At 35.9% G+C, this 23,689-nt stretch overlaps 1 protein-coding gene across 1 annotated transcript in view; it reads left to right on the forward strand.

The window, feature by feature from the left end:
• Window positions 1–23,689, forward strand: part of TMEM260 (transmembrane protein 260) — a 67,311-nt gene that overhangs the window by 31,067 nt on the left and 12,555 nt on the right. Inside the window, 9 exon segments of the mRNA XM_081509570.1 lie at window positions 1,529–1,706; window positions 2,888–3,001; window positions 6,118–6,297; window positions 7,826–7,866; window positions 13,439–13,522; window positions 14,716–14,830; window positions 17,068–17,237; window positions 19,679–19,850; window positions 22,964–23,112. Coding sequence (XP_081365696.1) covers window positions 1,529–1,706; window positions 2,888–3,001; window positions 6,118–6,297; window positions 7,826–7,866; window positions 13,439–13,522; window positions 14,716–14,830; window positions 17,068–17,237; window positions 19,679–19,850; window positions 22,964–23,112 — 1,203 coding nt within the window.

Below are 23,689 nucleotides of genomic sequence, written 5' to 3' on the forward strand. Positions count from 1 at the left end.
CTAATTCATCCTGTAGGAATAAAGAGTATTCACAAAGAGTATGCTTTAGAAAGTTTAATCTGATGTTATATTGCAGAAGGATTAGAAAAAATGTAAGGCAAGTTAGGAAACTATTAATTTGAATCTAAGGCAATAGGAATACAAATTGAAAGGAATCTGGAAAGGAATTTGGAAGGAAGAAATAACTTTAGGTTATTGAATCAGGATAACTGGGAAAATGGAGTATTCTGCAAGAAACAGGAAACTGATGATTTTTATAAAGGAAAGAGAGCAGGAAAGTTGTAAAGAGAAATTCAAAGAAAAACAAGTTTGGTGATATTGAAATTTGTTACCTCTTTTTTCTATTAAGGTTGATTAAAAGCTATATAATTACTCCATAATTTTTATATAAAACAATACAGCTAAAAAGTAATGACCTATGATTTGACCTCTCAAATCATATCTCTAAATTGAGATCCAGATTCCTCAATTAATTTGAAATGTGGGCTTTTGTTGGCATTGGGAGTGAGGAATTTGTTTCCAAGTGTAGCATTTGATTCTTCTGTGTTACTAAAATTCACACTCTCACCCTTCTCTTTAAAAAAAAAAATATATATCATTTTTAACTTTGACTTTGTGTAAAGAAGAAATCATTAGAAGCTAGGAATTTAGCTTACAAGATCTTAAAGTCACCAAATATTGTGACCAAGACATACTTTGCCATATGTTAGGAGATAAATGTAGAAAGTACCTAGATCCAAACGTTCCACAAGGAGTGAGAGTTCCCAAACAGATATTCCTTTTTTTCCCTTTATTTATTTATTTTTAAAAGCTTTTTACTTTGTATTAGGATATAGCTGATCAACAATGTTGTGATATTTTGATAGTTTCAGGTGAACAGCAAAGGCACTCAGCCATACGCATACATGTGTCCATTCTCCCCCCGACTCCCCTCCCATCCAAGCTGACACCAACATTGAGCAGTTCCCTGTGCTATACAGTAGGTCCTTGTTGGTTATCCATTTTAGATACAGCAGTGTGTACATGTCCATCCCAGACTCCATAACTATCCCTTTACCCCATCCTTCCTCACTGGTAACCATAAGTTCATTCTCTAGTCTGTAAGTCTGTTTCTATCAAACAAGTACTCTGCCATTTCATTAATTTTTCAGTCTTAATCAGTCATGATCATTTTTCTTCTTAGATATAGCAAGAAAAATGGCACAGGTTTGTTATCTCTCTAGTTTCTGTCTCTTCAGGCTTTCTGAAATGGCTTGAATCCTAAAGAGTACATCGGAGAACTAAACCTCATTCAGTTCATAAGATACCAAGCAGGTTTGTTCATTTGTTTCTTAGTAGGTTAATATATGGACTTTGTAATTAAAATCTGTTGAAATGAATTATTACACGAAGTAATGTATTAACCATCTAATGTGTTGGGATAGTGCTGGGCGGCTGTCATAATTTCTGCTGCTACAGTTTATAAAAAGGAAAATAAAGTCAGTTCTTTTTGTTGGGAAAGAAGATTTCATGTTATCTGTATTTGCAGGCTTTCTGGCTCATATGCTGGAGGAATCCTTGCTGCGGGGGTGTTTTCATTTTCTCGTCTAACATGGCAGTGGTCCATTGCAGCAGAGGTTTTTAGCTTAAACAATCTGTTTGTGGGGCTGCTTATGGCTCTTACTGTACATTTTGAGGAGGCAGCAACTGCACAAGAAAGATCAAAGGTAACCTATTTTGATCAAAGTGAAATCACTTTTTGTTTTAATTTTTAGACAGATGCTCTATTTCTTTTTAACTTTGGTTTAGATACTGTTTATCTATTCTGATTACTGTCAAGGTAATCTAGGCGTGTTGAGAGAAAAAGCACTCTCAAAACACTCTCAGTTTTTTTACTGTGAACTATGAGAGCCTTCATAAAACATGAGAATTTTTTTTCCATCTCAGAATTCAAAAGTTTTTTGGAGAATGAGGGCATTGTGAAATCCCCTTTGAGTCTTATTGGAAAGAAAGGCTTATTAGCTAATCCACTGTCGTGTGTGTGTGTGTGTGTGTGTGTGTGTGTGTGTGTGTGTGATCTTAAGATACCAAGCTCTAGGTTGACCACCTTAAATTATTTACCATTATGGTGCATTGGCTTATTTTCTGATTTCACAAAAGATCAAATAATTTGTACTTTTTTTAACTAAAAGGAAAGTAATCACATGTAAAATGAAGTTGTTCTGAAGAGATTGCAATGACTTCTAAAGCCACCACTATCATCAAAATAATTTGCAATGTGGAGGAACCCTGTCTTCTAAGGGCTTACCGTCTACACATTGAAGAGTGCTGGATTATCTTAATATATGGGCAGCCTGTGTCATTAAAGAATTTAGAGACAAAAGAACATCAAGGTTTATCTGTGGTTTCCATAAACAAACCTGTGATGATATTAGAGTTTATTTTTTGTTTAAAATAAACCTTTTTATGATTATGAAAATAACACATGTTCAAAAATAGCAAAAAGACCACCCATAGGGAACCAGGTTTCTAAATAAAAGTGTTATATTTAATTAATTTAATAGAAGTAAAACAATTGCTTAAATTTAGTTCTAGATTTCACTTGAACTATACTATGTCCTATTACTGTTAGCACTTGTCATCATATGGGACTTCCTAAAACCTAGTTTGAAGACAGTAATTTAAGATCAGACTGCAGTGATTTGATAAGAATGAAAAATATTAATAAAATAATGGTGATACATATTAGCGAGTATTAAAGCATGATTGTTTACATTAAAAGGTTGATGTTAACCTGGCTTACTGTATAAATGCTTAGATTTAATAGAAAGAATAGCTTTTTACTATTGTGCTTTCTTAGTTTTTGATGAGTTTTTAAGTTGGATTATTTTCTTTTAATATTTTTCAGATAGCTAAAATTGGTGCTTTCTGCTGTGGCCTTAGCTTATGTAATCAGCACACAATAGTACTCTATGTTTTGTGCATAATACCATGGATTCTCTTTCGACTTTTAAAGGAGAAGGTAGGTTTTTGAGTAAAAATGCCCAATGTGACATTTATGGCATCAGAAAACATGGGATTTACTTATTTATTAGTTTCATACAAGGCTTAATAGGGATATTATTAAATCTATAGATGGCTTTGGGTAGTATGAACATTTTAACAATATTAATTATTTTAATTCATGAATGTGAGATATCTTTTCATATGTGTCTTAAGTTTCTTTCATCAATGTCTTATAGTTTTCAGTATACAGATATTTCAATAATACCTCCTCAGTTAAATTTATTCCTAAGCTATTTATTATATTTGATGCTATGCTATTGTAAATGAAATAGTTTTTTGTTTTCAGATAGTTCATTGTTAGTATATAGAAACACAGCTAATTTTGTATCCTGTAACTTTCCTAAGTTTATCAGGTTTTACAGCTTTTTGATAGAATCTTTAGGATTTCCTATTTAAGATCATGTCATTTGCAAACAGAGACAATTTTACTTCCTTTCTAGTTTGGATTCCTTTTATTTATTTATTTTTGCCTAATTACCCTGAGTAGGACTTCCAGTACTATGTTGAACATGAGAGGTGAGAGTGGGAACCCTTGTCTTATTCCTGATCTTAGAGGAGAAGCTTTCAGTCTGTCACCATTGAGTATTATGTTAGCTGTGGCCTTGTCATATGTGACTTTCATCATGTTAATACATGCCCCACATCAATTAAATAAAAATTATTTTAGAGTAGAGTCAGCCACTGGCTCGACTCTGTAGATGCACAAAACTGCTGGCTGAAATCTCTGCTCTGGCACCACTGCAAGCAGAAATGTGTTCTCCCAAGACTGGAGACCGGTCGCTGTAAGCCCTGCTTCCCTTCTCTTCTCTATTTGATCCCCAGTGGTTGAGCTGCAAAGATCCACTCTCCCCGCCACCCCGCCCCCTGCCGCAGTGATCCCTGCGAGTGAGAACTGAGTGAGTCTCCTGGGGAACATCCTGCAATGCCTGGGGAGCACTGGTAAAACTGTACCCCAAGAGGAATCCTCTAATGCAGTGCTGTGCTGGCCTAGAGGAGGAGTGATATGGTCAGAGTGCCCCTCAAAACTTCGAGTGCAGTCCTTCTCAGTCTCTGTGGTCCAGGACTTCAGCCTCAACCCCAGTGTCTGGGATTTTCACAACAGTATCTTGTCTACAGGTAGTTGCTGAAGGTGTTTTGTGGGAAGGACTGAAGTTGGGATTATTTATGTTGCCATCTTGGTGGCGTCACTCTTAGCCAGGCTTCTGATATCAGAAAAGGTGCGGCTAGATATCAGAGAGATACATTCTCTGGCATGAACTTAAAAAGCAAACCTTTTGTTTTAAGTCTTTGGAGGGAGAGCCATATTCTCATGTAATACATACAAACCCAGAGCTGACAAGTTAGGAACCTGGTCTGAGAGCCTTTACCCTGTACTTAGATCAACTTCTGATGAATGATGAAATTTGGGAAAGTGTGACTCTTCAGAGCACCTTTTATTTTTATTATTTAAAGAGCAGAGTCTAGAAAATAAGATCTACCAGTGAAGTGATAGGGAATTGGATCTGATGGCTCAGGTGATCTAAGGCAGAGAAGGAAATTAGTTGATTGCAACCCCAACTGCTCATTTAAATTATCTGGAAAGATTTAAGAAAGCAAATAGGTGTTTGTGTGTGTGTGTGCCTTTGTGTGCTCTCACCACCCTAAAATAATTCTGATTTATTTGATTGGTGTGAGGGCCTGGGACTGATAGTTTTAAAAGTTCCCCACATGATTCCAGTGTACATGCAGCTAGGACTCAGAGCCACTCTCCTGCACTCTCTGTAACAGTTCTCATGTGTTTGTTTCTCTATTTCCCACACAAAAGGAAAATTCTGCAGCAACTATGTCTTGCCATTCTAAACTGAACTTTATAGTGTGCAGAAACTGCTAAAATCTAAATATTTACTTTCTTTAAAGCTACTTTTAAGACTAGCAAAGGCTTATTCTTCAATTAGTTATTTCTTCCATTTTTTCATCCCATCATTTTTTATGAATCTCATTACCACTTTAGAAATGTCAAACAAAATCAGTACTGTAATAAAAACACTCCATTTTCAACTAAGAATGTTTATTTGAAAATGCTAGTGTAAGTCAACTACTTTTCTGCTTCTGGTGAATGCAAATCTTGGTTCTCATATTCGTTGTCACCTATGAATTTCCCTTTTTCGTAAAGAAAAACTTGGCAATTTCCAATCACGATGTTTGTAAGAGATGACATTTCCAATTACTAAAGCAACCATAGTATTCTTTCGGACCCAATCTTTGTAAAAATTTGGCAGAGTTTCCCTTGGTTTCAGAAATGTGCAGAAGCGGGACTTCCCTGGCAGTACAGTGGTTAAGACTCTGTGCTTCAGTTACTTCAAGGCTCGATCCTTGGTGGGGAAACTAAAATCACATGCCATGTGACATGGTCAAAAAAGAAAAAGCAAAGAAGAAACGTGCAGATGGGAAATATATTCTGTTTGAGGCAAGGTTGTTGCATCCAACAACAAATTTCCTTCTTTCCTATGTAAACAGAAAAAAATATAGCATTTGGATGAACTTGAGTGTTACTTAAAAACTAGCTTAATTTGTGCTAAGGATTTCCATGAAATGTCCAAAACCCTTGTAGAAAGAATATATTATTAATGTGCAGTCATAATATAGTATATAGTTAAAGCCTACTCCTGATAATGAAAATGAAGTGAATCAGTATTAGAACAATATCTTGGGCAATTTTGAAAACAGTCAAACACCATAATCAACACTGTAATCACTTCCAAGTGGGTAGTCTCAGCTGTGCAATGCTGCATGTCATGACATGGTTTTAAATGTAGAGGATGCAATAAACATGAAAATCATGTCTTTGCTAATATTATTTGCTTCACTCAGATTTCACTTGCCATGCAAAGGAGTTCAGGCTGATGCAATTTCCTAGTAATCCACAGTAATCAGAAGGTTTAATGTCATCTTCCGTGGTGACTTGCTATAAATTGAGAGATCAGCTCTGAGTAAACATATTTGATGTTTTCCTTGATATGTTCTTGAAGTTCCAGGATGAATCCGACTAAAATAAACACTGTGATACATGTGACTCCCTGTGCTCTAATGCAGGAACTCTCCCCAGGCTCCCTGTTGAAGTTGAGTCTGTGCTTCTCTGCTGGTCTGCTGCCCTATATCTACCTGCCTGTCTCATCCTACCTCAATCAAGCTCGTTGGACCTGGGGAGACCAGACAACATTGCTAGGATTTTTGACACATTTTCTGAGGGAAGAATATGGAACATTCAGTCTGGTAAATTTATATTTCAAACACTTTTAAGGAAATAAGTGGCAAAACTTCAGTGTTCTGCCTGGACCATGAGTGGGGGGAAAAAAAAAATCAGTGTTCATCAATGACAGCATGTGGAATTTTCTTTCGTTATTTATCTAGCAGACTTGCCCCTTGGAATGTAGCCTTTCACATGAGTTCAAAAAAACTGAATCACTTAATCTGACATCATCCTTTTGTGTATCCTGAATATATTTTTCAAGATAACAAGCAGTCAAAAGACTCTGCTCCCAGAAGCTGAAGCTTTTCAGTCTTTTTATCATCAGGTATCATTTTGGGCCCTTGGTCTATGATTAAAAATATTTGGAAACAATTAGAGGAAAAACACTTCAAAAAATTTAATATACCTTGACCAAAATATTTCTTTCTTTTTTTTCCAAATATGTGATGAACAGGGTTCATATTAGTATTTAGTGGGAGACCTAAGTATGTTAATGCTTCATAAAATATGATCTCACTCAATGGAAACAGTATGTTCCAGAGAATTTCAAAAGACTTTTCTTTCCCTAAAACATAGTTTAGGGTAAAACACTAAATATGCTTGTGAGTGATAGTTATCTGGAAAGTGAAAGATGGGTTTTTATTTTTAAATAGACAGTTATATCTGATTTTTCTTTCATGATTTGTGCTTCTTGTGTCTTACTTGAATTAGGCAAACCTCAGATGACTACAATATTAAAGAATACCATTTCTACAAAGTTTTAAACCATATAAAAACTAATGATCTATTACTCAATAATACATAAAAGGTAGTAAAACTATATAGTTTTAGAACGTAGAGTAATAACTAACACAGAATTCAAGGTAATAGTTACCACTAGGGGATAAGAAAGCCCCTTTCGAGGGCTCTGTGAAATATGGTATTTGTGCAGTTCTGTTTCTTCAATGAGTGGTGAATCTATAGATTTCCTTTAAAACTCTTTATCCCCTAAGTATAGATTATATATGTTTTTATGTATAAGAGATATTTCCTAATAAAATCATTTAATAAAAGGATAGTTATTATTCTTTGAGAAGGTTTGGTGCTTTAAATTTATACTCTGGTTTACTTACATTGGTTATTCCATTGAAATATCGCTTGAGGGCCTTTGCAGATTTGAAAACGTGTATAATTCACACATAATTGTGAAATTATAGGCAGGTGATAATGAGCTCTAATCAAAGTGCCCAAAAAAGAGCTTAAAGAGACTTTGTAATGAAAGTGTAAAGTCTGTTAATTCATTAATGTGTTAATCATTCCTGCTGGAAGAGTTTAACTGATTTTTAGCCAATTATTATTTCTGAAATGATTCCTAAGGGATGTCTGTGTTTAGTTTTCACTGACTTCTCTTAAAAAATCCAGTAAGACTCTGAAATAAACACTTTGAATGAAGAGGCGTTGCATCATATATTTAAAACATGTATCTTTTAAATGAGGGTAGTTAAAATACAATAGCCTTCCAAAGCTTAAGTTTGACACTTGTGCAAATAAACTTTTCTCTTTTATGTTCAGGCCAAATCTGAAATAGGATCCAGTATGTCCGAAATATTGCTGTGAGTATGAAATATTTTAAACTATTTTTAAATGAACTCTTTATTAGTTCCTTTAAATGATTTTAGGGATTTCTGAGTTTATCTCTTTGTGAAGCAGTACATCTGAGAAGTAGTTCTCACCTCCGTGGGTAACAGTTTTTGTGGATAATGTCAAATATTCTAGCATCCCATCAATAACATAAAGCTTGAAATGAGCACTAAATACAACAGTGAATAAAACTATTAGGAGACTAAATAGAATCTGTAAAATGAAAATGTTTCAACTTTCAGTTGGATACAAAATTACCCAATATATTGTGGCTTTATAAATAACTTTTTCTTTGTTTATATCTTCTTGCTTTTGGAGACATTTTACAACATTGTATTTAACACAATTTAAACAATTATTTTCTTCTTATTTTGATTTGAACTATATTGCGGGGAGAAATATCAATAACATCAGATATGCAGAAGACACCACCCTTATGACAGAAAGCAAAAAGGAATTAAAGAGCCTCTTGATGAAGGTGAAAAAGGATAGTGAAAAAGCTGGCTTAAAACTCAACATTCAGAAAACAAAGATCACGACATCCAGTCTCATCACTTCATGGCAAATAGATGGGGAAACAATGGGAACAATGAGAGACTATTCTCTTGGGCTCCAAAATCACTGTGGACAGTGACCGCAGCCATGAAATTAAAAGACACTTGCCCCTTGGAAGAAAAGCAATGACAAACCTAGACAGCATATTAAAAAGCAGAGACACTACTTTGCCTTTGCCTGTCCATCTAGCCAAAGGTATGGTTTTTATTTCATGCAATAATGGGCACAATAAAGGACAGAAGTGGTATTGACCTAACAGAAGCAAAAGATATTAAAAAGAGGTGGCAAGAATACACAGAAGAACTATACAAAAAAGTTCTTCATGACCCAGATAACCACAATGGTATGATCACTCACCTAAAGCCAGACATTCTGGAATGTGAAGTCAACTGGGCCTTGGGAAGCATCACTACAAACAAAGTTAGTGGAGGTGATGAAATTCCAGTGGAGCTATTTCAAATCCTAAAAGATGATGCTGTTAAAATGCTGCACTCAATATGCCAGCAAATTTGAAAAACTCAGCAGTGGCCACAGGACTGGAAAAGGTCAGTTTTCATTCCAATCCCAAAGAAAGCCAATGCCAAAGAATGTTCAAACTACCACACAAATTGCACTCATCTCATATGCTAGCAAAGTAATGCTCAAAATTCTTCAAGCCAGGCTTCAACAGTACATGAACCATGAATTTCCAGGTGTTCAAGCTGGATTTAGAAAAGGCAGAGGAACCAGAGATCAAATTGCCAACATCCATTGGATCATAGAAAAAGCAAGAGAGTCCCAGAAAAACATCTACTTCTCCTTTATTGACTATGACAAAGCCTTTGACTGTGAGTCACAACAAACTGGAAAATTCTTCAAGAGATGGGATTACCAGACACCTCACGTGCCGCCTGAGAAATCTGTATGCAGGTCAAGGAGCAACAGTTAGAACTGGACATGGAAAAACAGACTGGTTCCACATAGGGAAAGGAGTACATCAAGGCTGTATATTGTCACCCTGCTTATTTAACTTATATGCAGAGTACATCATGTGAAATGCCGGGCTGGATGAAGCACAAGCTGGAATGAAGATTGTGAAATATCAATAACCTCAGATACGCAGATGACACCACCCTTATGGCAGAAAGCAAAGAACTAAAGAGCCTCTTGATGAAAGTGAAAGAAGAGAGTGAAAAAGCTGACTTAAAACTCAACATTCAAAAAACCAACCAAAAAAACTGAGATCATGGCATCTGGTCCCATCACTTCATGGCAAATAGATGGGGAAACAATGGAAACAGTGACAGACTTTATTTTGGGGGGCTCCAAAATCACTGCATTTGGTAACTGCAGCCATGAAATTAGAAGACACTTACTCCTTGGAAGAAAAGCTATGACCAACCTAGAAAGAATACTAAAAAGCAGAGACATTACTTTGCTGACAAAGGTCTGTCTAGTCAAAGCTATGGTTTTTCCAGTAGTCATGTATGGATGTGAGAGTTGGACCATAAAGGAAAGTGAGTGCAGAAGAATTGCTTTTGAACTGTGGTGTTGGAGAAGACTCTTGAGAGTCCCTTGAACTGCAAGGAGATCCAACCAGTCCATTCTAAAGGAAATCAGTCCTGAATATACATTGGAAGGACTGATGTTGAAGCTGAAGCTTAAAATACTTTGGCCACCTGATGCGAAGAACTGACTCATTGGAAAAGACTCTGATGCTGGGAAAGATTGAGGGCAGGAGGAGAAGGGGATGACAAAGTTTGAGATGGTTGGATGGCATCACCGACTCGATGGACATGAGTTTGAGGAAGCTCTGGGAGTTGGTGATGGACAGAGAAGGCTGGCATGCTGCAATCCATGGGATCGCAGAGTCGGATATGAATGAGCTACTGAACTGAACTGAATTGATGGTTTTTCCAGTAGTTGTCTATGGATGTGAGAGTTGGACCATAAAGAAGGCTGAGCACTGAAGAATTGACGCTTTTATATTGTGGTGCTGGAAAAGACTCTTGACAGTTCCTTAGACTGCAAGGAGATCAAACCAGTCCATCCTAAAGGAAATCAGTCCTGAATATTCATTGGAAGGACTGATGCTGAAGCTGAAACTCCAATACTTGGGCCACCTGATGCAAAGACCCGACTCATTGGAAAAGACTACTCATTGGAAAAAACCCTGATGCTGGGAAAGATTGAAGGCAGAAGGAGAAGGGGACGAAAGAGGATAAGATGGTTGGATGGCATCACCGACTCAATGGACATGAGTTTGAGCAAACTCCAGGAGTTGGTGAAGGACAGGGAATCCTGGTGTGCTACAGTCCATGGGGTCACAACGAGTCAGACACAACTGAACGACTGAACAACAATATTCATTTAATTCTTCAAATATTAATTTAATGTTTTAAGACTTCCTTTAAGCTGTCCTTAAGCTCTGTTTTTTACTTACACATTTTTAAACATCCAGCCTTATTAGAACCAGCTTAATATATTTTCATCTATATTATTTTTCAGTGTTCTGTGAAAAATGGGTTAATATTTGCTTTAAAACTGATGCAGATTAAGACAACTGAAAATTATCTAAAGCAATTTTGTAATATTCTTACAGCATTTCAATATAAAATTAAGTATGAATAGGTTTACCTAACACTAAAGTGATCCCCTCAGTATTAATACGGAATTCACAGGACAACTTGAAAACTTTTAAAAATATGGGGAAAATATTTTAAATCTATATGTGAGGTAGCTCACATGTTCTTCCAATTTCTATCTTGTTCATTTGCTAATTTTCTTGCTTCCTTCCATACTTTGTTCTTTTCTTTTTAAATTACTTTTATTAAATTTTTTGACTGCGCTAGGTTTTCATTGCTTTGTATGAGCTTTCTCTAGTTTCAGTGAGTGAGGGCTACTCTTTGTTGTGGTGCACGGGCTTCTCTTGTGCAGAAAACAGGCTCTAGGTGCGCAGGCTTCGGTAGTTGCAGCTGGTGGGCTCTAGAGCTTGGGCTCAGTAGTTGTGGTGCATGGGCTTCGTTGCTCCAAGACATGGGAAATCTTCCCAGACTAGGGATCAAACCTGTGTCCCCTGCGTTGGCAGGCAGATTCTTATCCTCTGTGCCACCAGGGAAGTTCTAAATTACTTTCTTTCTACTCTAAATAAATGATACATAATTATTACAGAAAATTTAGAAAATACAGGTAAGAAAACCAAGAAAATTAAAATTACCTATAATTCCATCATGCAGAGATAACTACTGTTCTTAATCCATTAACATTCTTGTCTATATCCTTCCAATATTTTTAATATTCTTGCTTGTTTTTAAAAATGGAATCATAATATATACTCTGTTTTGTTAGCCTGCTGTTTTTCATTTAGTGCTATATCTTGAAAATACCCCCTTGCCACCATTTATTCTTGTGTAACCTTTTAAGGTTCTTATACTGACTTTAAATATTTCTGTTTATGTCTAATGAAGACTTGTGGCTCCTTTTTCTTTTCTGTTGGGGAGAAGGTAGCAAGAAGCTCAGTTCCCCTTTTAAAGATAAAGACAACTTTATCAGTGTCTGTAGACTTCTTCTTTGGGGCTTTTCTCCATGCCAAGACTCCTTGCCTCCTGTTTTCTACCTACCTTCCAAAACTGTCATCACGTTCAGGATCATTGATATATTTTGTCTTAACAAACCCCACATGAGCTCCAGAGAAGCCTCAAGAGTAATCCTAGACCATACATCTAACTTTCATTAGCTGCATGTAAAAGTCATCTATGGGGGAACTCAAAGGTCTCCTTTACATTGAAATAATAGCAGTTAGGTCACATACTCAGAAAAAAAGACTTGACAAAAGTGATGCCCACGCACACCCACACTGTTTGTTCCAATGAAATCATACGTGGAATGGGGATATAATCCTAGCACTGTCTGAGGGAGAGAATTTCTAGTCTTTAATTGTTTCAGGTGGACAGGAGTGTTAAGAAAGGCAACTCATAATTAACCTACTAGAAAATTCTTGAACATGATAAAACCTAATCATCTACCCTTTTCCAGTCAAGCAAATTGCATTCTTTCTCCATGCATATCTTTAAATTGCAATCCTGTTGGATTACATACTGGAAATTATTTAATCTAACCCTAGGCAGTGCCCATGTTTTAAAACTTACATTTAAGCAACAGATCTCTACAAATTAATTTTGAGACTGACTTCATTCCTTTTGAAGGATGGTTTGAAATGGGCCTCATGCTGGAATCAATTTTTCAAGTGTATTTGAAAATGAGTAAGGCTGTCTTCTCATAGTAGATGAGTCTCCATTAGTAAAATACACATTGTGTGGTTTCCATAATTTATGGCATCACATTTTCTCCAGTAAAATTGCCAGTAGGGAGAAGAAAGTTCTTTGAGATAGTGTTTCGAGTCATTTTTTTATTAAAAATTGGAGATTGCCAGAGTTATTTGAAAACTGAGATAATACTTGGAAAATGTTTATTAATTAATGAAAGAATTTAATTATAGGAGGAAAATACATTTCTTGGAGATTGCTTAAACATTTTTTGTACCAAATAATACAGAAAACAAGGAAGACTTTTAAGAAAGGAGATAACCTAGAAAAGGATGGTTGGAAATCAATTCTCTTTCCTTTTTTCTCCATGATTGGATCTCTAGAAAATTATTTGAATTAGTTTTGTTTTCAGTTTCACATGACTTCTTATCAAACTAATCTGGGATACAAATTGGTGTATAATATCAATATAGTATACCAATATCAAAAATATCAAATAATTATTTGTTCTTAGCTCAAATAGTATAAGTTGGTAATTCAGCGTTACAACTGAAAAACATCTTAGAACTGTTTAGCTCTTTCTTGTGGTACTTTATCTCCCAAATTTAAAAGAACACAAAATAATTTTAAAATCTGACTCCCAGTCTTAAAATTATTTACTGCATAATCAGGTGTAGTCTGTAAAGAATGCCTTATTTGGAACTAGCAAATTTGTTTTCTGCCAACAATAAATTGTCTTTTACAGTTCTCAGATGACAAATATGAGGACCCAACTGTCATTCAACATTCAAGCCCTTGCAGTTTGGGCAAATATATGTTTAACAAGAAAGTGAGTAAAGTAATTCCTTTTTCTCTTATTTTTTCCATGTTCATTAATTGAATTAATATAGTCACCATATCGTTATAGAACATTGCCAGTAGTATTTTATATTCCAAATAAATGACTGTGACCAGTTCTATAAAGGCAAATATATATTGCTTTTTTGCTAGGTTTTTTTTTCTGATTATAAATTAATGACTTTGAAAGATTGATTATACTTTATTATAATCTAACTAGGTGAGCCATCTGATGTCTTAAACTTGTGGTTGGATCTCTTACTCCCTCCATAGTCAGTCATTATTGTTGCTTTGCAAAAGAAGCAAGTAATTATTTGAACTCCACTGAAGATAAAAGTAACCTCTGGTGATAAAAGGAAACCTAAAAAATAATCACACTATTAACCTCTATTAATTTCTTGTTCACTGACTTTCTAGTCTATTGAGTATGTTCTTATATAAACGTATATTTGCATACTTAATGTTTTATTTGCTTAACCCCTAACATTATATTGTGAGCATTTTTCCATACCATAAGAAATACTTAGTATCATTTAAATTTCTGTATAATAGTCCATTCTAAAACCTGGGACAATTAATTTAAATGTTTCCTATTTAAGGGTCTTAGATTGCTCCCACTTTTTCCACTACTGTAAATAAATACCAAGGCGTTGTTATGGATTAATTATCCAGTATTTCTGGTTCTTAAAGATTTATGCCCACTGGGTCAATGAATGTGAATATTTTTTAAGGCTCTTGATATATTGATATATTATCAAATTAATTTTTCTTGAACATTGTACTAACATACATTCTCATACAACTGCATTCTCACCAGCATTGAGATTTGTCATTTTTAAATTTTTATTATTTTGATGCATGAAATTATTCTTTTGTTTTGCATGTGTTTAATTAAGCTTAAATTTAATAGGATTAGTAATTTATATTTCTTCTGCAGATTTTAATTTCATGTTTTTTGCTGCATACTTCCAAGTTATGCCTATAATATATAGTGCAGTGTGGCTTATTACTATGTTTTGGTTATCTATTCCAACTCACATTTTTAAGCCTAAGGTCTTTCTTTGTTCCTATTTAAAAATGGAAAGGTTTTTGGTTCCAAATATTTTTCCTATAGCTTATAACTGTAATATTATTAATATTCATGTCACATAAGTAATTCTGGACATATTTTAATTTTTTTTATAGGGACAGACAGAGTCCATCATTAGTATGGCTTTTTACTGGAATGTTTTGCTTTTATTCATTGTTCTTTGCCTGGAGGGCAAATTTAGATATTTCAAAACCACTTTTCATGGGTGTGGTAAGTTTTGCCTAGATATATCCTTTGACCAGAAAGTTCGTGATGAATGTACAAATCTGTCTTTCATTAATCTTGTAGAAGGGCAAGCTGTCTCAGAAATAGTTAAAATTGTGCATGAAGTGAAGTGAAGTGAGAGTCACATGGTCATGTCCAACTCTTTGGAATATTGGAGTGGGTAGCCTTTCCCTTCTCCAGGGGATCTTCCCAACCCAGGGATTGAACCCAGATCTCCAGCATTACAGGTAGATTCTTTACCAGGTGAGCCACAAGGAAAGCCCAAGAATACTGGAGTGGGTAGCCTATCACTTCTCCAGGGGATGTTCATGACTCAAGAATTGAACTGGAATCTCCTGCATTGCAGGCGGATTCTTTACCAACTGAGCTATCAGGGAAGCCCTGATATTGTGTATATGTGATCACAAATCAAAATTAAATTATTGAATAAGTAAGGCTAAGGCCTCTTTTGGGGAAAAAAAAAGCATTGTTTCATTAACACAATAGTTAAATAGAAAAATAAATGTAAGGTAGATTTAAGTTAGTCATTTTATGTGTGTGCTTGCAGATATGTTAATAGGAACCACTACATTTCTTCTGGAATTTTTTTAAATAGCTTAATGAAAATGTTTGATGGTGTGGGGAGATCAATGAATGCATTGTTGATGATTTTTATTAGTGGGTGTGATTTCCGAATGTTGGTCTTTAGTGTTCTTATAGTTGAGTAACAATGATGGGTGATTGGTTTTATGGGGTTTTCTTCAAAACCTTCACCTATTTATGGGGGGCTCATGTTAATTGTAAGTGGTGGTGGTTGCAGTATTGTATTGAATTTTGATGGTTCTTTTTTAGGATTAATGGTGTTTTTAATTTTTTTAGAGGGGGATGTTGGTAGTATTTGGTTATACAACGGCTATGGCTACTGAGCAGTATCCTGAAGTTTAGGTTCCAATAGGACTGTCTTAGGAATATTCCTTTCTGGTTTAATTATGGAGTTTTCAATGGTTTTTTACAATTTGAAGGATGAGGAGTTGGAAATTGTATTTAAATTTAATGTTTTAGGGGATTGAGCCTCCCTGGTGGCTCAGTTGGTAAAGAATCTGCCTGCAATGCAGGAGACACGGGTTCAGTCCCTGGGTGGGGAAGATCCCCTGGAGGAGGGCATGGCAACCCACTCCAGTATTCTTGCTTGGAGAATCCCACAGACAGAGGAGTCTGGTGGGCTACAGTCCATGGGATCACAAAGAGTCGGACACCACTGAGTGACTAACACTTTCACTCTCTTTTTCACATTTCTTCAGGAATTTTTTTAAATAGCAAAGAAATATGGGTTGTACTTAGGGTCTCTACCAACATATTCCCTTATTTTCTTACCTCACCAGTCCACACCTATACAAACCAGGAAGTATATTTCAATTTTCCCTGACTACGATATCTGAGATTAGAGTATTTCTTCTCTTTATAACAGAAACTATGTAAATGTAGATAGCAGCTGAAACCAACTGTGTGTGTTTTTCCAAGAGACCTGATGAGTAATACTTTATTTGAGTACCTGAGTTCTGAATCAGTTGAGAACAAGATAAACGAGTACATTGGGTGGGAGAATCACCTTTGTTACCAGAACGATGGGGTTGGAGAGTGTGGTTAATATCTGCGGGCAAGGGGGCCTCCTCATCCTGTATCCCTGAACAGTCCAGTCAGAAGCAGTGCTGCTCTGGACAGGCCTCTTCCCTCCCTAGTTCACCTCACCCCAGAGTCTGCCCCTGGACAAGTACTTCCTGTGGGCGACTCACTTCCAAGAGAAAGAGAGAGGAAAGAGGAGAGCTCTTCAGGCCCAACTCCCAAACTCTCCAGTCAGCTCAGTCCCTACAATCCTTCCAGAAGCAATAAGTGAGGGGAAAGAGTGTTATACTGGTGGGGCTTCTCATGGAAGGAAACATCAGGAGTTAAGCAAAAGCATTTCTCCACCTCTTCAACTTTTCACGTTAGGATAAAGAATTCAAGATTAAGTGTGCAGTATAGAAAAGACTGTGTGGATCCAAAAAGGAAGATCCACATGTCAAACAGGGAAGGAAGAATGCTTGAAAATGGAAAAATCAAGTGACATGGAGTTGAGTTGGGGAAGTCGGTTAAGAAGACATAAATGACACAGGCATAAGCAACTAGATGCATGCAATATATTTTTAGAATATATAATACCTAATTGGTTACATAAAACAGTTAATTCGATGCACTGTTCACAGGTGGAACGATTCTGGATGCAGAGCAATGCAGTGGTGGCTGTCCTTGCTGGCATCGGTTTGGCTGCCCTTGTATCTGAGAGTAACCGAGTGCTCAACACCAATGGGCTTCAATGTCTGGAATGGCTTTCAGCAATTCTTTTTGTAACTTGCCAAATATATTCTAACTATAGGTAATACATGGTTATTTTTATGAAAAGTAGCTTTCCAGCCAGAGACATTTGGGATATTTAGATTCTAGGGCTTTGTTTTATCTTTACCTTCCACTAGTTTTCAAAGTGAGATAGCTTGATCTGAATGCAGTGGTTGTTAAACTTTTGAACAAGAATCTCAGCATGAGTGATGTGTAGTTTCAGGGAATTGCAAACAAGGGTTCAAGTGGTGCTTATAAACTATCTGTGTATTTCCCACTAACAGGGATCCTAGAGCTACTTTGTAGAATCTTGGATGGCATCTATGACTCCATGGACATGAGCTTGAACAAGCTCTTTGGAGTATATGTAAAGTTCCATGATCTAAAATACCACTTAAATGTAGAGTAAAGACATTTGAAGTTTTGCTTTGGTTTGTTTTTGCCGTACCACTAGGCTTGTGGGATCTTAGTTCCCCAACCAGGGATCGAACCTGCATTCCCTGTGTAGAAGCACAGAGTCTTAACCAATGGACTGGCAGTTCAGTTCAGTCGCTTAGTCGTGTCCAACTCTTTGCGACCCCATGGACTGCAGCAGGCCAGGCTTCCCTGTCCATCACCAACTCCTGGAGCTTGCTCAAACTCATGTTCTTGGAGTCATTGATGCCATCCAACCATCTCATGGACTGGCAGGGAAGTCCCAATTTGGGCTTTTTTTGTATGCCCTAAAATAATTCATTTTGTGCTTCAAAGAATTTATCTTTTGAGTAATCCTTGGTCCTTATCTAGTATACTCTGTAGTAGTGTATATTAAATATTTTGAATAATCAAAGTTCTGAAAGTTTCTTAACCCTTACGCATTATTAGTGTTGTTTGTATTTTTCAAAATCTGCTTAATGACCATTATAATGTAAATGTCAGTCAAACATAAAAGATGTAAAGGCTTAGATGATAGTTCATTTATTTGCAGTAATATTGAGTAAACTTTATAGAAGTTGAGAGTCCACTGGAGTTTTGTTATAGTGAGATTTGATTGGTACTTTAAAAGATGACAGTTCCCCTTTCAACTTAACTTTAAAAGCCAATGTATAGGTGGAAGGGGGGTTCAGGATGGGGAACACATGTAAACCCATGGCTGATTCATGTCAATGTATGGCAAAAACCACTACAATATTGTAAAGTAATTAGCCCCCAACTAAAATAAATAATTTTTTTTTTTAAAGCCAATGTATAATTTATAATGCTGAGGAGCAGCCATGTTAGGGATGCTATGTCACCAAGAGGCTTTGTGGGAAGAGGAGGCAGACTCCTGATACAACTCCATAGCTGGCTCAAAAGGTTTTGCCAGGCCCATAGTGTGTTTCCCACCCCTCTTTTATCCCATTCTTCTCCTGGCTCAAGTCTTTAGGGCAACTCAGTTTCCGCACCAGAGATGCCTGCACAGACTGGGTGGTTTGGTTCGATTTGGATTCTTTTGTGCCCCCAGGTGAATGGAACTTTGCTGGGTGGCAAAAGGTGAGGCATCACCCTGCAAAGTAGGGAATCACAGTAGGAAACATTTGCATCATCAATTACAAAGGCAGGGATAGTATTTTGTTCCTGGAAGTATTAATTTGCTCTGTGATGCTAACTCAGTGATTCAATTTTAGGCTGTGTTTCTTAGCACCATTACATGTAATGGACCTGATAATAAGAGGAAGGACATTGCTTGTTCAGTTTTTTGATGCTTTTTCTCTCTTGTATTCGTTTTCTTTTTTTGTGGAAAGCTCTGAGAATTCATGCCAGTTTTTCCTTTGAAGTTAAAAAGTCTACTTCATCATTGAAAAGAGCTATACTGCTATTGTTGGCAGCAGTAAATAATGCCTGGAGAGAAGTAAATATCTCAACAAATTGTTCCTTCCCTTCTTTCTCGTTGGGTTCTTCCCCTAGTGATAATCAGCTTCAGTCTAGAAGGGAGAGAGGAACACGGAGAGCCAGTGGTCCAGGGAAGTGGTGGAAAGGATCAACCTCTACATGCAAGAGAGTCAGACAAATGTGCAAATTAATGCCAGAAACTGGCAAATTTCCTTTTGCATTTCTGAAAATCCCTTTGAACTAAATGGAATTAACATGAAATTACCTTATACTCCAAGTGGAATCAGAAACCTTACTTCTTTTCAGTGAAATTGGATATGTTTTTAGGGGTAAAAAGTACTCATTATTGAGTACTAACTGATTCCCTTTTTATGGAAATGATTATAAATTCCAGAAGTAAAGCAGTATGCTGATTTTTTTCACTAGAAAAATCAGTTCTACCTTTTTTCCCCCAGTTAGTATTGTTCCCTTTCAAATATATGCATCCTTTTAGAAGACATAAGTTAGAATATTTAAAACACTAAGTGTAGATTGTATAATGGGAAAGGAATGGAGTGGGGAATAAGCCTAGTCTTATTAAAACCAAAACAATGTGTTGCTATTTTAATATTTTATAATCCTTTTATTTAGCATTTGTGACCAAAGGACCAACTATGTGATTGATAAATTTGGAAAGAACCTTCTATCCTCCATGCCTCGTGATGCGATTATCTTACTCAGAGGAGATCTGCCAGGAAATTCTCTCCGTTACATGCATTATTGTGAGGGACTGAGGCCAGATATTTCACTAGTGGATCAGGAAGTAAGTATGTGAGAAATATACTTAAAATATAGTAGTAGCAATTGTTTTAAAACATGTGTTTTTTTAAAGAACTATTTCTTTTTTTTAACAATGCATGGGTACAGTTTTCACAATCACTCTGAGGTAAAATATATATCACATTCTTTCCTTTATTGTAACTAATAGGATAAGTCATGTGTTTCCTTTTTCTTTTTTAAACTGAGTGTTTTAAGAATTAATGTGTCTCAGATTCAAACAATGTCCTAGGTCTCTAGTTCATGTGACAGACCGTGACAATACTGTGTTGTAAATTTATTTTTAAATTGTTCTTTTACATCCAGTCAGCCATTCAAATTAACACTGCCCACTGGTCCAGGGATTAAAATAAATTAGGCTGACTATAAAATAAGTCATATTGCAAGTAAGTAAACATTTCACTCAAAATAGAAATTATTAACCACAATTCTGTTATAGAATTTGTAAATTTTGTAGATCTTATGACAAAAGTATGTTGGGAAAGGACTTGTGAAAATTTCAAGGTCTATTAAAACAATCTTCTGGAACTAAAAAAAATGTATTTAAACTATAGGGTTTATTGTTTAAGCCATAAATAGTTAAAAGGAACAAATCTATCTCTGGTCTTTTTAGAACAGTCATCAGGAAAAGAGAAATTCTTAACCTCGAAAAATTACTATTAGTTTGATTGAGCAAACTATAGGCACAATATTGATTTTAAAATTTTTTTGAAAAAACAATACTTATTTAATAAATTTCATTCAATTAATAAATAATTAAAATTTTTGAGAACACTTTAAACAGATTTGCAAATATAGGGAAATTTGAAAATCACAGATATTTTTATAAGCAGTTTACATTTATGTCATGTACACTGATGATTAATTTGGTCTTGATTAAAATGATCTAGAATCTGACAAAAGCTAGATCATTTGTTAATAATATGGTATACCATGATTTTAAATACAGGTACTATGGTTGAGAAGCTCAGATTTCAAAGTTAATTCAACCTGAATTCACATCCTTATCCTCTCACTTCCTGGATGTGTGACTTAGGGCTAAAGAGTTTTCCTTTTAGAACTTCTGTTTCCCTGTCTATAAAATGGAAATCATCATTAGGTAAGTAAGTTAGGATGCTTTTGAATGTAAGAAACAAAATCCCTGACTAAGAGTAGCTTAAACTATGGAATTTTTAATCTCACAAAACAAGTAGTCTGGAGAAAGGAGCTTTTAGGATTGATAATACAAGCAGTTCCATGATGGCTGTGTTCTAGGGCGGGTTTTCTGCAGGTCTCTTGAACTGAAGGATGCCTGGTTCCAAACATTGCATCCAAAGTGCTTCTTCTGAGTTCTCTCTCTCTCTCTCTCTTTCTCTGTATTGGGAATAACATGCGCCCCAGATGCCCCCACTAGATCTCTATTCAGGCCCCACTAACCAGTATTGGGTCATATGACTACTCCAAAAACTACTCACTAGCAAAGGAGAATGACTGTAACTCTCTGATTAAAACCAGGATTGTGTTAGTTGAAAAGAAGGATTGGCTGTTGAGTGGGCAATCAACAGTATCAGAAATAATTATTCTCACATAATAAGGTTATTATGAGAATTGAATGAGAAACAATAAGGTCTTAGCACAAAGTGGGTATTTAATGAATGTTACTATTCCCAAATAGGAGCTTCCCTCAAAGCTCAGTTGGTAAAGAATCCACCTGCAATGCAAGAGACCCCAGTTCGATTCCTGGGTTGGGAAGATCCCCTGGAGAAGGGAATCCACTCCGGTATTCTGGCTTGGAGAATTCCGTGGACTGTGTAGTCCATGGGATCACAAAGAGTCAGACATGACTGAGCGACTTTGACTTTGACTTTTGATTCTCAAATACTGAAACTATTGGGAAATAAACTCTAATTCAATAAGTATTTTTTGAGTATTTCCAATATGTTGTTGGTGTTCAGTAGCTAAGTTGTGTCTGATTCTTTTCAGCACTGTGGATTGCATCCTGCCAGGCTCCTCAGTCCATAGAATTCTCCAGGCAAGAATACTGAAGTGGGTTGCCATGCCCTCCTCCCAGGGATCTTCCCAATGCAGGGATCAAACCCACATCTCCTGCATTGCAGATGGATTTTTTTACCACTGAGCCACCAGGGAAGCACCCTCTACATACTTAGATTAAAATTAATTTGTCACTTCTAGTTAAATGACTTGTAGAGACAGGTAAAACATAAACATAATTGCTCAAGTGATAATATGCACACTTTAATGACGTCTTCTTTAAAAAATGAAATCTGTACATATAAAATTGTAGGATGAAGTATATATTAAGTATAGAATTAAGAAAAAAATTTAATACTAATGATTTATTTTAACCAAAAGAATATGTAAAGACATGTAATTAATTTGGAGCTATTAATAGATTCAGATTGTTTAGCCAAGGGGTTTTTAACTTTGAGGCCTAGGTTATATGATTGAACTTCTCAAGGGCAGGGATTATATCTTCTTCACTATAGGTCAAGCACTACTTGTTTTTGTTTTCTGAATAAATGAATGATAAAACAGAGTAATGACACATCTCTTTATTTTGCCTAGGTTGTCTAGTCTGGCCATCAAAAAGACAATTCAGCTTCAGCACACATAGTTTGGGAACTGTTCTGTGCCAGGCATTGTGCTAGGCGCAGAGGCAATGAGGTGAAAAGATACAGTCTCTTTCCTATAGGAGCTCTCAGTCTAGTGAGGAATAGGCTAGAAGCTGTAATCAAGGTAGGTACGTAGTGCTACAGGAGCATGTTGTTCTGTTGTGAAAACTGGGGAGGGCATCCTAGAGGAAGTGATGCTTAAGCCGGTTCACTCCCTAGGTATAAGAACAGGAGGTCCTTCTGGTCATAAATTAGGTGCTGATTTTATTGATAGCTGATAATTATAACTTAAGACATAAAATCTAAGGTCCGAGTCATTAGAAGAATAGTGGCGCATACCTTGGTTGCATTTGTATGTATTTTTCAATTATGTTTATATTTAATGAGTAACTCCACATTTGGTAACTTTTTCATCGTCCTTGATAAACTTGGTTCTTTTTAAAGAAACATATGAAAAGCATGATATCACATGTTATCTTTCTGGCAGATGATGACTTATGAGTGGTATTTACCCAAGATGGCAAAGCATTTACCAGGCGTCAAGTTTCCTGGGAACCGGTGGAATCCTGTGGAAGGAATATTACCTAGTGGAATGGTCACATTTAATCTTTATCATTTTCTTGAAGTAAATAAACAGTAAGCATTCTTTTCATATAATAGCTTTTCTAAAATCTTAAGCTCTTCTAAAATTGTTTATGTAGCAGCTGTGCTTCATCCAAAAGACCAATTTTCTACACCTATTTCCCAGTCGCCGGTGAGATTATCTTTGTAATTAAATTGAATATCTGTGCATAAATGAGGCCAGGCAGAAATAAATGTTATTGTTCTGGGTAAAGGAAATATAAAGACAGATTAGCAAGAATAGCAAATAAGATCTTAGTACAATTAAGAGAAATTGGAGATGTGCCTGCCTACTTGAAATCATTGCAGGTAGATCGCAAGCAATTATAGTTTCCCCCTGATCAACACCATGGCCCCCTTTCAAGTTTAATGCAAATGTTTTCCGGGAATAATCACTATATAAAAATAGCTTAAGGATTTTTTTCTAAAGGATAAGGCATTTTTATAAATAAGAAAAACACCTATAGTTATGCTGACTGAGATAACATATGAGAATTGTGAATCCTATACTTCAGAAGATAAAATTCATAGTTAAGGTCAAGAATAAATAACTCCTTCAGTGGCATACTGTTGAATATGTTTCCTGTCCGTG

Source organism: Giraffa tippelskirchi, chromosome 7 (genome assembly GCF_054371585.1).
Source record: "Giraffa tippelskirchi isolate mGirTip1 chromosome 7, T2T-mGirTip1v1.2.pri, whole genome shotgun sequence".
NCBI lineage: Eukaryota > Metazoa > Chordata > Mammalia > Artiodactyla > Giraffidae > Giraffa > Giraffa tippelskirchi.